This window comes from Podarcis pityusensis, assembly GCF_964106645.2.
Source record: "Podarcis pityusensis genome assembly, chromosome: 5".
Taxonomy (NCBI): domain Eukaryota; kingdom Metazoa; phylum Chordata; class Lepidosauria; order Squamata; family Lacertidae; genus Podarcis; species Podarcis pityusensis.
This window is the reverse complement of record NC_138032.1, coordinates 85,774,843-85,789,834: the sequence shown is the minus strand read 5'-3', so window position 1 is coordinate 85,789,834 and position 14,992 is coordinate 85,774,843. Positions and strand designations below refer to the sequence as shown.

At 42.4% G+C, this 14,992-nt stretch overlaps 1 protein-coding gene and 1 long non-coding RNA gene across 9 annotated transcripts in view; one reads left to right on the top strand and one right to left on the bottom strand.

Moving 5' to 3' along the window:
- The window catches only part of LOC308477715, a 215,395-nt gene that overhangs the window by 44,447 nt on the left and 155,956 nt on the right, over window positions 1-14,992 (bottom strand). The window lies entirely within an intron of this gene.
- Window positions 1-14,992, top strand: part of KAT6B (lysine acetyltransferase 6B) — an 86,880-nt gene that overhangs the window by 7,021 nt on the left and 64,867 nt on the right. For 7 of the 8 annotated variants that reach the window (XM_081006479.1, XM_081006477.1, XM_081006472.1 and 4 more), the window contains exon 2: window positions 4,930-5,842. In XM_081006479.1, the coding sequence (XP_080862605.1) occupies window positions 5,225-5,842 (618 nt within the window). In that variant the 5' untranslated portion in view covers window positions 4,930-5,224. Of the gene's footprint in view, window positions 1-4,929; window positions 5,843-14,992 lie in introns of those variants that run through there. The other variant, XM_081006478.1, reaches the window with a different exon arrangement.

Genomic DNA, 14,992 nt, shown 5'->3' with positions numbered 1-14,992 from the left:
TGTGGTCCAATAACCCCAATGTGCAATGATGATGGATCAACACAAATTTATTGACTTCATAGAGTCCATCACTGTGTGTTGTAACTTGAATCAGTACTCTGACTGCACTGCAAAGACCCTGCTATATGTATTGAGGAATTTATTGGCAACAGTGACGCTGTTTATGTGAAAGTAGTGCAGTAATATAAACTTACAAATGACTTTACAGCTATGGTTGCCTTCAGTGGATGGATAACTTTTTTATCTCTCTTGCCCCAGCTGTAATACTATCAGACTTGCTGTTTTTGATTAGTAGTTTACTCTTAAGTACACTTATTATGGAGTAAGTCTGATTGAACTCAATATAACTTACTTCTGAGTAATTGTGTTTAGATTGCACTGCGGGAGTTATGGAGGGCATTTTTTTTTATTGCTCAGACTTCTCACAGAGTTTAAATTGCCTCAAAACTGAAACTTATTTATAAAATTGATTCTCTAATTGACTAGAGCAGCAAGGTTCTATAATTAAAACTGAACTTGTCTTGGGTAGAATTTGCATATTCTGTTAGCTGTATTGCAGAGGAAGGTGAAATGTCTATCCTTGCTGAATTCAGAGATCTAGTTACCAGCAGAGTTCTTGGCTTCTTTCCATAGTTCCTAGTCCATTTGGTTGAGGATTTCAAGTGTGGGTACATGTAGACCGGCATGTGTCCCGTTGTGCCAGAAGTGGTTTAGTCATGGTGGCCACATGACCCGAAAAGCTGTTTGCAGACAAACGGCGGCTCCCTCGGCCTGAAGTGAGATGAGCGCTGCACCCCATGGTCGCCTTTGACTTAACTGTCCAGGGGTCCTTTACCTTACCTTTACCTTAGACTGACAGCATTGTGGACCGTAGCTGAGGTTTTCTACATATGTTTAGGATAACTCAGGGGTTCATTGAAAGGTTTCACAATTAGAAGTTCAGTAATGGCGGACAAGATTCCCTGAAAGACAGCTTATTTAACAACCACTATTTTGTCAATATGTCTGTATAGTGAAGAGTTGGGAACAATTGCCAGGTGTCCTGGGCCTTTCTGTGTAAATTGAGTATGAAATCTTAGAACATTCCCCAGACTCCTCAGCAAGACTCAGGGGTTACTCCAAAGGTAAATTGATGTGGAAAGGGTTCTCAGAAGGTATAAATCTTGAAAATTGCCATGCTAGGTTGATGGGCATGAATAGATTTCAACCTGGAGAATGGAAGAGAAGTTGACATTCAGCATCATTAGTGTTGATGTTGAAAATGTTACTGTAGAAATTATGGTCCATGTTCTGATGAGATAAGGAAGAGTGCTTTGCAGTAATGCCTTGTTGTTTACAAGCTGGATCAGAGTGGTAGGCTTTGCCTCTGGAGTTTTTGTAGAATCCAAGATCAGTGTTGGTGCCAGCAATGTGAGTCAGTATGCATAAGTATGCAGCCTAGGATTTACAAATTGCATGAAGGCTGCAAATCTAATGGGACCTGAGAGTAAGTGTGTATAAAACCTAGTGGGATTTCCTTTTGAGAAAACATGATTCTGACTCGTTTCTTGGGAAAGTAGATACTCTTTGCAGACAAGTACACACTATTTGACGGTAGGGAGAGCAAGGATTACACACCTCCGTCATTAGTGCTGTGCAATGCCAGGTCCATAGGCAACAAAACCGCCACCATGCGTGACTTTTTTGTCTCGCAGGGGATTGACCTGGCTTGCGCGACGGAGACCTGGGTACGGGAAGGCGAAGTAGTCTCCCTACATGAGATAACACCCCCAGGTTTCTCTGTCCTCCATCAATCGCGGACTGTGGGTCGGGGGGGGGGGGGAGTAGCGTTGTTATTCCGGGAGGATTGCTCTTTCAGAGCTTTGCCATCACCGGCGATCTCCGGCATTGAATGTGTTGGTCTTGTGTGGGGCACCAAGGAGAGCTTGGCTGTCTGGCTGGTGTACCGACCACCCAGCACACCTGCAGCCACCCTGTCAGACCTGCTGGAGGTGGTGGCGGGCTGGGCCTTGGAGTTCCCAAACCTACTGGTTTTGGGAGACTTCAGCGTCCATGCCGATGCCGCTCCCTCCTCACAGGCTCTGGACCTAGTGACTTCCATGGCAACACTAGGGCTCTCCCAGTTTGTTTTGGGCCCCACTCATCAAGCAGGCCACACGCTGGATCTGATCTTTGGGGCTGGCATAGATGTGATCATGCTCCCCGCTGTGGAAGTGCCATGGTCTGATCGCTATGCTCTGAAAGCCAAGATTGACTTCCCGCTCCTCCCCGGCTCGGGTGGTGAACCTATTTGGGCTCGTCCACGAAAACTGATGGATCCTGATAGATTCCGACAAGCCTTGCGGAACCCTGCTCCTCCTGGCGACTCATTAGATGACCTTGTTGAGGACTGGAATAACCGGCTCTTGGCAGCCATTGATGAGATTGCGCCTAAGCGCCCTCTGCGACCCCGTCGAAACCGGGCCCCTTGGTTTACTGAGGAGCTCTGGAAAATGAAGCGGGATCTCAGACGGCTAGAGCGAGTATGGCGACGGACTCGTGACGGAGCCTCAAGAACATCTTATAGGACGCTTATGAAAGCCTATGAGATGGCTATGAAAGCTGCTAAGAAATCTTACTTTGCAGCTTCCATTGCATCCGCTAGCTCTCGCCCGGCACAACTTTTTAGAATAATTAGGTCAATAACGTCCTTAGGAGGACAACCAAATTTAAGCACAAATTCGACCCACAGCTGTGAGGCATTCGCGAGCTTTTTTGCGGAGAAAGTCCTGTTGCTCCGCCGTGACCTCCCTGCCAATTTAGATACAGTGACTGAACTGGAGGCCCCTCGACTGACTTCAGGTCCAGTGTTGGACCATTTCGATCGGATACTCCCTACTGATGTGGATAGATTCCTCCAAGTTGGTAGGCCCACCACCTTCCTCCTTGATCCGTACCCGTCTTGGCTGATTAGGGAGTGTCCAGATGTTGCGCGGACCCCCCTGGTTGAAATTATCAATCTGTCCCTTGACACGGGGACATTCCCAGGGGAACTGAAGGAAGCAGTGGTGTGTCCACTCTTAAAGAAAACTTCATCAGATCCCTTAGACCTATCCAATTACCGCCCAGTTTCAAATCTTCCATACCTGGGTAAGGTAATTGAGAGAGCGGTTGCTGAACAGCTTGGTAGGTTTCTGGAGGAAACATCGGCATTAGATCCATTTCAGTCCAGTTTCCGTCCTGGTTTTGGGACGGAGACGGCTCTGGTTGCCCTAACAGATGATCTCCGTAGACAACTGGATCGAGGCGGGTCAGGACTGCTGATCCTTTTAGATTTGTCAGCAGCCTTTGACATGGTCGATCATGATCTTCTGGACCACCGCCTCGCAGACGTGGGGATACAGGGCATAGCCCGTAACTGGTTGTGCTCTTTTATCTCTGGTCGGGGACAGAGGGTGGCACTAGGGAGGGAAATGTCGTCGCGCCACTCCTTGGTGTGTGGAGTGCCGCAGGGTGCAATTCTCTCCCCGATGCTTTTTAACATCTTTATGCGCCCCCTTGCCCAGATTATCCGGAGCTTTGGGCTGGGCTGTCACCAATATGCTGATGACACTCAGCTCTATCTGCTGATGGATGGCCACACCGACTCGGCCCCGAACACACTGACCAGATGCTTGGAAGCTGTAGCTGGATGGTTTCGTGGGAGCCGATTGAAACTAAATCCTTTGAAGACAGAGGTCCTATGGCTAGGTCGGGATGGCATGGGGATGAGGGACCAACTCCCTTCTCTTGCGGGGGCCCAATTAGTGCCATTGCCTTCCGTTAAGAGTTTGGGTGTAATCCTTGACGCCTCCCTTTCCATGGAGGCGCAAGTTACAGCAACAGCCAAGGCGACATTTTTCCACCTTTGCCGCATCAAGCAGTTGGTCCCTTACCTTTCCTGCCCCGACCTGGCCACAGTGATCCTTGCGACGGTCATCTCCAGGCTTGACTACTGTAATTCGCTCTACACGGGGCTGCCCTTGAAGCTGTCCCAGAAACTCCAGCGGGTACAGAATGCTGCAGCGAGGCTCCTCACGGGGTCTCTGCCATGGGAGCATATTCACCCAGTGCTTTTCAAGCTGCACTGGCTCCCAGTGGAGTACAGGGTCAGGTTCAAGGTGCTGCTTTTGACCTTTAAAGCCCTTCACGGCCTAGGACCCTCATACCTACGGGACCGCCTCTCCTGGTATGCCCCATGGAGAGCCTCAAGGTCTATAAATAACAACACCCTAGTGGTCCCAGGCCCTAAGGAAGTTAGATTGGCTTCAACCAGAGCCAGGGCCTTTTCTCTGCCTCATGAGACCAGGGCCCTGCACGATCTGATTTCTTTCCGCAGGGCCTGTAAGACAGAGTTGTTCCGCCTGGCCTTTGGCTTGGAGCCAAATTGATTCCCTCCCTCCCTCTCTTTTTTCTTTTCCTTCTCCTCCTGCGATGAGGCTACTTTTTATTTTTTAATGTTCCATTATTTTAATGTTGTATTTTATTTTTGTTTTTAAGTTGTAATCATTCATCTTGTTTCTATTATTGCTTGTAAGCCGCTCTGAGCCCGGCCTTGGCTGGGGAGGGCGGGGTATAGATAAAAATTATTATTATTATTATTATTATTATTATTATTATTTTAGCTAGGTAGGTTAGAAGATCTATCTTCTAATGGATTTTCAACTGCTTCTTGATACCAGGTCTGGAGTGTAAATTTAAGGGAGGAATGTGTAGCATGCCTGGGCAGCATGCCTGTTCCCGTGCAGCATGCCTTCACAAATTTTAGTTAGTAGCTTCAACGTCTTGGCTATGCATGACCTGTAGAGGTGGAATTTTAAAAATAAAATTGTATACATCTGCATTCTTGTTGAGCGTTGGACTTTTGTTTTAAAGAGACTAACTACATACATCTTTTTAAAATCACTTTAGGCTTTTGTGAAGACTCGGAGATACTTGAATTGCCAAGAAAGAAAAGTCCATCAAATTGCAGAGATGTATTCCATCTGGTATAGCAGAACAATTCCAACTTTTCATGTTGGTTAAGGATTTTAAAGAAACATTTGCATCATCTCTTTTTTATGATATCCTAAGGATGGATTCTTGAGTTGGTGTTACAGTGCATGAAGAGGTCTTCCTGTGTTGAATACTTATTGGAATGCTCACTAATAGGATTAGAGAGGAACTCTATGGGTAACACTTGCTCTCGAGAAATTACTGGTCAACCATGGTAAAACTTGCCAACCCACTTTACACAGAGTGGATTCTTGAAGCTATACAAAAAGTTAAAAGGCAAAAACAGAGACCATCTGAAGAGAGAATTTGCCATGCTGTGTGCGCATCCCATGGATTAGATAAGAAGACTGTTTCAGAACAGCTGGAGCTAAGTGTCCAAGATGGTTCTATTCTCAAAGTTACCAACAAAGGCCTTGCTTCCTACAAGGACCCAGATAATCCTGGGCGTTTCTCATCTGTTAAACTGGGTGAGCTTTCTAAGCCTGCTAAAGGATCTAGGGGAGCTTGTAATGAGCTTCGGAATGTGGATTGGAATAAACTTCTGCGCAGAGGAATTGAAGGGCTCCAGGAACCAAATGGCTCATCACTCAGAAACATAGAAAAATACCTGAGAAGTCAACATGATCTTGCAGGTATTTTCAACAACCCTGTGTTTCAACGGAGATTACGATTGGGGGCCAAACGCGCTGTAAATAATGGGAGATTATTGAAAGAAGGACCTCAGTATAGGGTGAACTATGGTAGCCTGGAAGGCAAAGGAACATCTAAGTACAGTTCTTTTCCAATGTCTCTCCCACCTGTCAGTCTTTTGCCTCATGAAAAAGACCAGGTAAGTGTGAAAAGATTATATCAATGCAGGCATGTTCATTTGGGGGGTTTCACAGGAAACATTAATATGTGTTGCTTTTTTTTGAGGAAGTTTCACTTTTCTATTATTAGTAAGCTTTATTGCCTCATTAGAGAGGTTTTCCTTAATGTTTTAAGATTTTTTTATTATTTTTAGGTGGGCAGTAGTTCTATTTGAGAAAATAAGTGTCTTGGAGAGCAATTGGGCTCTGCTGCTCTTCAAGATTTGTGCCAATTGAAGCAAATGTATAAAGTTTGGAAATCTGAAGAACCATAGTCTTCTACATGTGTAATCACCCCACCTCATTAAAAATGTGTAGCTTTGTAGATAAACTATGGGCTCTTCAGTGATTGAAATTTAATTCTTAATTGTGCAGAAATTGCTGCTACTTATGTGATGTCATTGCTACTTGCACTGCGGGATGTGGTGTGATGGGCAAGAATTTTGGAATTTGTGTGTGTATCTTAAGTGTAAGAGGAAATAACCCTTTTTAGCTTTTGACACCTTGAAGATTCTTCCTATATTCTCATTTTCTGTCTGTTCTAGAGCATCCATTTCTGTTTGTTATGTTACACTTCATTCCAGCTGAGGAATCTAATGGAATACTGAATCCTTTAATGCTGATGGTTTCTCTCTGTGATATTTGACTGGACTTAACCGTCCAGGGGTCCTTTACCTTTTACCTATCTACCTGCTTCACACCTGATGTCATATATGCTTAGGTATAGGGCCTGTGGGCATGACTTAGCCAAAGCAGCCTTACAAGCACATGCAGAGGCCTGGCAGGCATGGTTAGGTTAGGGCAGGCCCTAATTGGGTTCCCTTCCCCTTGCTGTAGTGGAAGCAAAGGAACCTTAGAATTTCATCTTTTGGCATTGGAAGGGGAAACACGCACAGTTCTTATGCCTATATGTTTTCCTGTCTGCTGGGAATCGAAACTCCAGAATGGCAATGTCTGGGTTGGAGGTGTGGCAGAAGGGTTAAGATACCTCCCTACCAGGAGTTGACAGTTGTTGCTGGCCTAATCATATATAACATCAGGTGTGGGGCGGGTGACTGGTTAAGGAACAATTGGGACCTTAGGGTGAACTTGTGATGGTTCCTTTGCAAGCAGCACTTACTGTCAGTGTCAATTAGCTAATGTAATAATGACATCAGGCGATTGACAGCCAAGTGGGGGGAGGGTTAAGGATCTGGCCGGCTGGATCCAGTTCCTCACCCCTTCCCTAGGATTACCTCTGCCTCACTAGTTGATTGTGCTCTACGAGTTTGGCAGGGATCCTTGGTGGACCATAGCCAGGAACCAAAGAATAGCATAACTAGTTTATACCCAGGCAGGCTTTGAACTTATTGACCAAAAGCTCCCTCTACCACAAATGGTACCTTGAAGTTCCCTTTGCTTTACAAAACAATCTATGATAAGGTGGAATGTGGTATGAGCTTAAATTCAAGCCCATCTTTTATAAAGCCAAGTTAGAAAAGCTATTATAAAAACAAATTTCGCTGTTTAATCTTGAAGCCCAATATGGTAAAAACATGATCATTTCACACACTTTCTATGTATTGTTATACTTGGCAAGGAAACACATTTTTACTGAAAATCCACAATATGTGTCTTGTAGTACTATGAGGCTTCTTACTTTAACTGTTAAGTTTTATTCTTGCCAGTTAATTTAATACAATAGTGGATAAATGGAGGACCACTTGCAATTTTGGTTGGACCGTGTGATTCCTGCTGATTGCTGGGATTTTTGCAAAGAATGTTGGATTCAGGAGTTTTAAAAATACAAATTTGCATATGGTGTATTTTAGTCGTAGTCTGTGTATTGTAGTTTTGCACTTCCATTAGTTCACCTTCCCCCCATGTTTGTGTATATGTGTGTGTGTGTGTGTGTGTGTGTACACACACACACATGTCAGTTTCTTTTCTTTTTTAGCAAAGCAATATTATGCTCAGGGTGTCCACATGTAAATATTGTTCAGAGAGGGTACAGTTCAAAATCCTACAGAGGAAGTGGCTGCAACAATAATGGGAAGTGCTATGTTCCCTTGAGCAGTTATGATGACACTGACTCCCATGTCAGAATGTAAAATGTATGTGGACATTCTTGAAGTCCCAAGGAAGAAATGAAATATCCCATACCTACTTTCTTTTTGCACCTTAGCTATACTGCTTTAAGAGCATGTAGAATTTAGCTAGCAGATGAAATAGTGTGGTTTGGCATATTTATACAGCTTGCACTTACATGTTATACACATGTGTTATGCAGGAACTTGGCTTAAAGCCAACTTTTGCAGCTGCCAAAGCACAGCATATAATTATATATATTAAAGGATGGTATGGACTTAAGTGAATATCGCTTTGCACACATTCCAATTTTATTGTGTAATTTTTCCATGTTAACTCAAAAGCACTTCATAAAGCCATGGACCTTTTTTACCTTACAGTAAATGATCATTCTTCTTTCTAGATTTCATAGAATCACAGAATTGTAGAATTGGAAGGGATCCTGAGGGTCATCTAGTCCAACTGCCTGCGGTAGGGACCCTGCCAATGTAGGAATCCCAGCTAGATCATACATGACAGATGACCATCTAACCCCTTGCTTTAAAACCTTCAAGGGAGGAAAGCCCACTACCTCTTGTGTAAGTCTGTTCCGCTGTTGAACAGCTCTTACTCTCAGAAAATTCTAACTGATGTTTGGTCGGAATCTCCTTTCTTGTAACTTCATTACTTCAGGTCCTAGCCTCCAGAGCAGGAGAAAACAAATTTGCTCCATCCTTCATGTAACAGCCCTATTTGGTGTTGGCTATTCTATCTCCTCTCAGTTTGCTCTTTACCATGCCAAACATACCCAGTTCCCTCAACTGTTCCTCATGCAGCTTGGTTTCCAGACCCTTTATCATATGCACACGTCCCAGCTTGTCAATCTCCTTGTTAAATTGTGCCCAGAACTGGACACAGTACTTCAGGTGTGGTCTGTGATCTAGACACTATACTTCTATTGATACAGCCTAAAATAGTATTAGGTTTTTTTGCTGCATCACACTGTTGACTCATACAGTGGTACCTCGGGTTAAATACGCTTCAGGTTACATATGCTTCAGGTTACAGACTCCACTAACCCAGAAATATTACCTCGGGTTAAGAACTTTGCTTCAGGATGAGAACAGAAATGGTGCAGCAGCAGCAGGAGGCCCCATTAGCTAAAGTGATGATTCAGGTTAAGAACAGTTTCAGGTTAAGAACAGACCTCCAGAACGAATTACATTCTTAACCCAAGGTACCACTGTATTAAGCTTGTGGTCTACTAAGACTCCTAGATCCTTTTCACATGTACTACTAGCAAGCTAGGTGACCCCCATCTTACGTTTGTGCAGCTGGTTCTTCCTAAGTGTAGAACTTTCTTTGTCTCTATTGAAATTAGTTTTGCCCCAGTTCTCCAATCTATTAAGGTCATATTGAATCCCAATTCTGTTTTCAGCGGCATTGGCTACCCCTCCCAGTTTGGCGTCATCTGCAGATTTGATGAGCATCCCCTAAATTCCTTCATCATTTATAAAGATGTTGAACCACAATGGGCCCAGGACAGAACCTTGTGGCACCCCACTTGTTACTTTTTTCCAGGATGACAAGGAACTCTTAGTGAACACTATTTAGGTTCTGTCAGTCAACTAACTACAAATCCACCTAACAGTTATCTCATCTGATCCACATTTTACCAGCTTCTCCATAAGAATATCATGGGGGACTTCATCAAAAGCCTTATTGAAATCAATATATACTACATCCACAGCATTCCTCTGACCCACCAAGTTTGTAACTTATCAAAAATAGAAATGAGTTTTGTCTGACGTTACCTGTGACCAAAACATAACCTTCCCAATAGATATAACTTTGTGGCTTTTAAAAAAGAAGTAAAGCTATCATTTAGGGCCATACTTCATGTTGAGTTGCAGCTTTCAAATTTATTTTTATGAAAGTAGCTGCAGCTGGAGTTGATCAGGGCTTTTGTAGTATCTCTGAAACAAATCCCAGCCCCAGTAGTTATTAGCCATGAAGGTGAAGACTTCAAACAAGTTTTAAAACCTTAAACCCTGCAAGTTATTCATTCTGTGCCAAACAGCAGATATTATTTTTTTTTGGGGGGGGGGGAATCTTGTCCACATCTTTACCATCCTCTCTCAACACTGTTATCCAAATTCTGATCTCTGGTGCAGCAGCTTTTATAATCTATAAGCACAGGTAATTTGGACCGTAGACAATGAAATACGGGTGTCTAACCTTATTAACTTCTGTTTCATTGTTGTCATGATTGAATGAAGTTTATATTTAACCTGTGGTAAGTTGGAATTTGTTTAGAGTACAGACTGGAATTCTGACTGTCTTACTTCCATCATATTTGAATAGCAAGAGCATTTTCAGAGGTAATAATACAAAGATAGACTTAACCTGATTATTTTTACATGAAAAATACTGGAGGAGGAAACATTTTTGAAAGGTTTTGAAATATTTTTGAAATGTTTCAGATAATAAAATTAAATAAAAATGGTAGAGGTGGGAGCTTCTTATGTTTAATGTGAAGCTTATTTTGTTAAGCTGACTTACAAGACTTAAATATATCATTTTATTCATGACTAATTTTTAAAGAGAATTTTGCCTTGGGAATTCTTACATTAAGGTCATTGTGTACAAAGGGTAGATGACACAGCTTTGGTGTTTCCCTTGTCTCTTTTTAAGTATAAAAGTTTGCTCTGTGTAGTTTTTAGCAGTGAGACTGGGCATCTGTTCAGCAAACGGGAGTAATCAAAGCCGCTTACCAAGTCATTGGCTAAAGATGCTTCTTAAAATTTCTGCAGAGTTCAGCCTTTTAAAAAAGCTGTTGCTAAGAGACAAATGTATGCTGACATGAGGGCATGTCAGCATGCTTCCAATTGTTTTAGAAGCAGTTAGGCCTGTCGCTTTGCAGATGGTAGAAACTCTCTTCATAGTGGGTGGATGTGTGCTGATTATCTCATTGAATTAAGGTAACCTTTTGTCATTCATTGAGGTCCTCAGCTCAGGCACTGAACAGCTGCTCTAGGGTCTCTCACCCAACATCCTTCCCCCTTTGTATGCAATGATTATGCTAAAGAGTTTCCAGGCTGGTGCCAGGTATTCAGCCATGCACAAAATAAAACTCCTTTTAACACTACTGTGTATGATTAGTAAAAATGATTTGCAGGGTCCTATATTTGGCTGAATGATAGATAGCTCTTCCTCAAAAGAATTTGCAAGCCAAGTATACTGAATGTCTTTATCCAAAGTAATTGTTTTTTAATAGAAAGATGGAAGGCTGACCTTTCCCTTATTTGTGTGGCTTTATGCTGCTAAAGTTCTCTGATTTTGCAATTTATTGGTTCCAGCTGGACTGTCTGTTTTTCTGTATATATTTGACTCCTCATATTGAACAGAACCAGTGCTACTATTTAGAACTAGCTCTGCAAAAGAGTGCAGTACATATCAGATGAAAATGAAGTCAATACTAGTGTGTTATGTATTGTTGTATGGTATTTATTCTTGAGGTCTGGAAGAACCACACTTTAGTCTTATGAGTGCTGAACAATAAAGTAACATTTCCAACTTCTGTATTCTTTATGAAGCCTGTATATTCCGGACTTGAGGAAATGAACCTGTCAGGTTTGGTAATAAAGCTGGCATGCCTGAAAAGAAAGCCTTCATAGTTATTCAGATGGTGTAAAAACATAAACCCGGGCCAGTGTGGGGTGCAGGAGCTTACAAATGGATGTGCTTCCTAAAAGCCCCCATCAGCTTTCAGATTGACTAAGATTTATTTGGTGACTTGCTGCTTCTTTCCTTTCAAGTGAAACTGAGCAAATGTGTCTTTTATCGCACACTAAGTTTTTTTTAAAAAGTGGCTAGGTAAAGATGCTTCATAGCTACATCCAAGTACTGATTGCCCATCCATTACACATGAGTGCATTTACTCAAGGTATGCCCTCATTTGTTTTTTGGAGCCTACTAGGGCTAAGGGTGTGACGGATTGCCACCTAAGCAGACTTGTGAACCTTTACCTTGTAAAATTATTATTTTAACCTCTCTCCCCCCCCCCAAGTACCTTGAAGCGGAATAATCAAGGGCAGACAGAGCTTGTCAGCAATTTTAGTTGCCAGTCCCACTCCCCTGGTACTTTTGCCAGCTGTCCACAAAGCTGTTGGCGTGAGCCATCAATACTTCTAGGAATGGTGCAGCAGATGTCTTAAGCTAGGCAAAAAGATGCCAGGACTGGCTGAATCAAGTCTGGGCATGCAATAAGCATTTGCTCCTCTCCCCCCCCCCCCCCGCCAAATACTGGAGAGTTGGCTGTGCCAGAAATGTACGTGAGAGTGAGAACACAGTGTCTTTAAAGCTCCTTTAATTGTTTGCCAAGCCTCCCCCCCCCCCCCAAGATCAGAGAATAATAGTGTCTGCTCTGCAGGACTTTGCAGAAGCTTGGGCCAACACATTGCAGTTGGGACTTATTGGCAGTCATGAGAGCTTGCCTGTGCTGGTTGCAAATTCTGTGGAGTCTTTGCAAACAGGATGAACTGCCACTTTGTTGTATTCTGACTCTCTGTGCCATATAGCAGAGGTGGGGAATCTTTGGCCCGCCAGATATTGCTGAATAAAACTCCCATAATATCTGGCCATTAGCCATGATTGCTGTAGCTGTTGGGAGCAACATCTGGAGGACCAAAGGTGCTCCACCCCTGCCCTGCCATACAGGTGACAGGTTCCTGATGCAAAATGTTGGAGATTAAACATATTCTGGAAATTAGAAGCTCTAAGTATTCCCTCTCAGCTCCGACAAATTGTTCTTTATGTGCTTTTAAAAAAGATCTATGTTTGGACTTTGCCGTCAGTTATGTACACTGAAGCGCTGATATTAGTGTTTTGTGGTGCAAACATTTTGCAGGAATCAGGGTGAGTTGATTTAAAACAAGGCAGTATAAATCAATTTTCCAATTTTCCTGAGCAAGCATGCATTCAAATTAAAACATTGGTTTGGATCCAGACTTAGTCATACTCAGACTTGTTCAGATGAATGGGTCTTGAGTTAGTCCCACTGATTTAACTGGACCTACATGTGTGTCTGGATCTAACCCATTGATTTGTAACCTAAATGTATATTTCAGAACCTTTAATCTTGCAGCTCTCATGCCTTTTGTACTGTAGAATCATGTCTTGCTCATAAACAAGGCATGCATACATGTAAGATACCAAGACTGCTTACTGCTTAAAGTCTTAAGATTCCATTCCATGTGCACCTTTAATTAATTTCCTTGGGGAGACCCGTTCTTGTGTTGCCACCCTACAGACCTCTCATGGAGGAGGCACACAAAGAAAGGCTTCAGGTGATTAGAAACAAGCCCCACTGAATAAAGTGTAAGTTACTGCTGAGGAAATTTGCATAAGGTTGGGCTCTAAAAGGTGTCACACACTGTCCATAAATTATATTTGTTAAATTTTATTTTATTTTTTTACTTGCTCCAAAATTGCTTTGGGACTTTTAAGTGGGAAATAATATACAAATTTAATAAACCTTCTTCATGAGATGAAAGTCACTGTGTGCTATCTTTCGTCAATTGCAGGGGCATAGGTAGTTTGTCATAAACTAGGAGTAAAAAAATCATTCACATAGGCTCAGTGGATGATCCTTGTGAGATGCAGAACATTACCTGGATTTCCTGTCATGGTTTGTTCGCTGCTGGCCCCAGCATTAAGCTCTAAAGTGTGGACATCAACTGCATGCTTTCCCCACAGCTTTTTCTATATAAAGAAGAGCAGCTTTTTTAAAATAAGGAAACAATTTCAGTTTTAGTAAATTAATATATTCAGAATTCTTTTGAAACCATGTTAGTTTTATGGGACGGTATTTATAACTGAAATATGCATCTGCTTTTACTTTTTTAAAAAAAACAAACCACCCCAATTGTTTTTTTATCCACCCTGATAGGAACACTTCCTTCTCATAGAGATACTTGGAATGCAAGTAATTTGCAGAAAGTAGCAAATTTGATTGATTTGGATATCAGTGTCTGTAGGGACTTCAGCTCAGTGGTGGAGTGCATGTTTTGCATGAACAAGATCCCTGATTCAGCTCTTGGCATTTCCAATAAAAGGTAGCAGAGCTAGGAAAAATATCTGAGGCCCCAGAGAGTCACTTTCAGAGAAGATAGCAAGTCTAGCACAGGACTGTCTATCTGAAACAATGGAGAAGGCAGTTTAATATCTTCATATGAACACTTCCACCTATGAACTCTTCCTGCCTTTTAACAATTATCAAAGCAGCTTTTAAAAAAACCCTTCTCATCTTTAGGAAGTGCTGGAAGGGGATTTCTTCCTATTTCTTAAGTTAACTAGTAAAGTGAATGCCATAATCTTTAACAGTACAGTGGTGTGGATTGATGTACTTTTCATCCTAGTTGGCAGGGATATTGTTGCTCTTGGCAAAACACTTTTAGCTAATGACTGCCCTTCTGTTCTCTGTCCAAGGATACAGATTTCTATGTATAAAACCCAAGATAGATTATTTATTGTTTATTATCATTCACCTTCCATGCATATATATTTCAAGGGTGGTGTGTGCAATATAATAAAAATAAAAACTAGTTAAAAACAGCACAAAAATAACAAGGTGGATTTAAAAACAATTTAGAATACACACCCATGGCAGAGACCTATTCATCCAGTTGAGAAAGCTTGTTGGGAGGAAATGTATTCAGTTGTTTCCAGAAAGTGCAGATATTGGGCGCCTGTCGTAAATTGATGGGAATACTGTTCCATAGAACAAGGGCAGTCATACCGAAAGCCCTGCTCTGAGTTACCATAGAGTAGGTTTCTTATATCTTTGAAATGTGAAGTAGACGCTCTTCGGCAGACTGCAGTGACCTACTGACTTAATATGAAGGATAAGAAGGTATTTCAAGTAACCTGGTCCTGAGTTGTACAGGGCCTTATATCAAAACCCTAAATTTGGCCTGGTAGCAGATTGGCAGCCAGTTCAAATCCTGCAAGGAAGGAGTTAGATGCTGGTGGTTGTTTGACCCCACAAGCAGTGAAGCTGCTGCATTCTGCTTCAGCTGCATTCT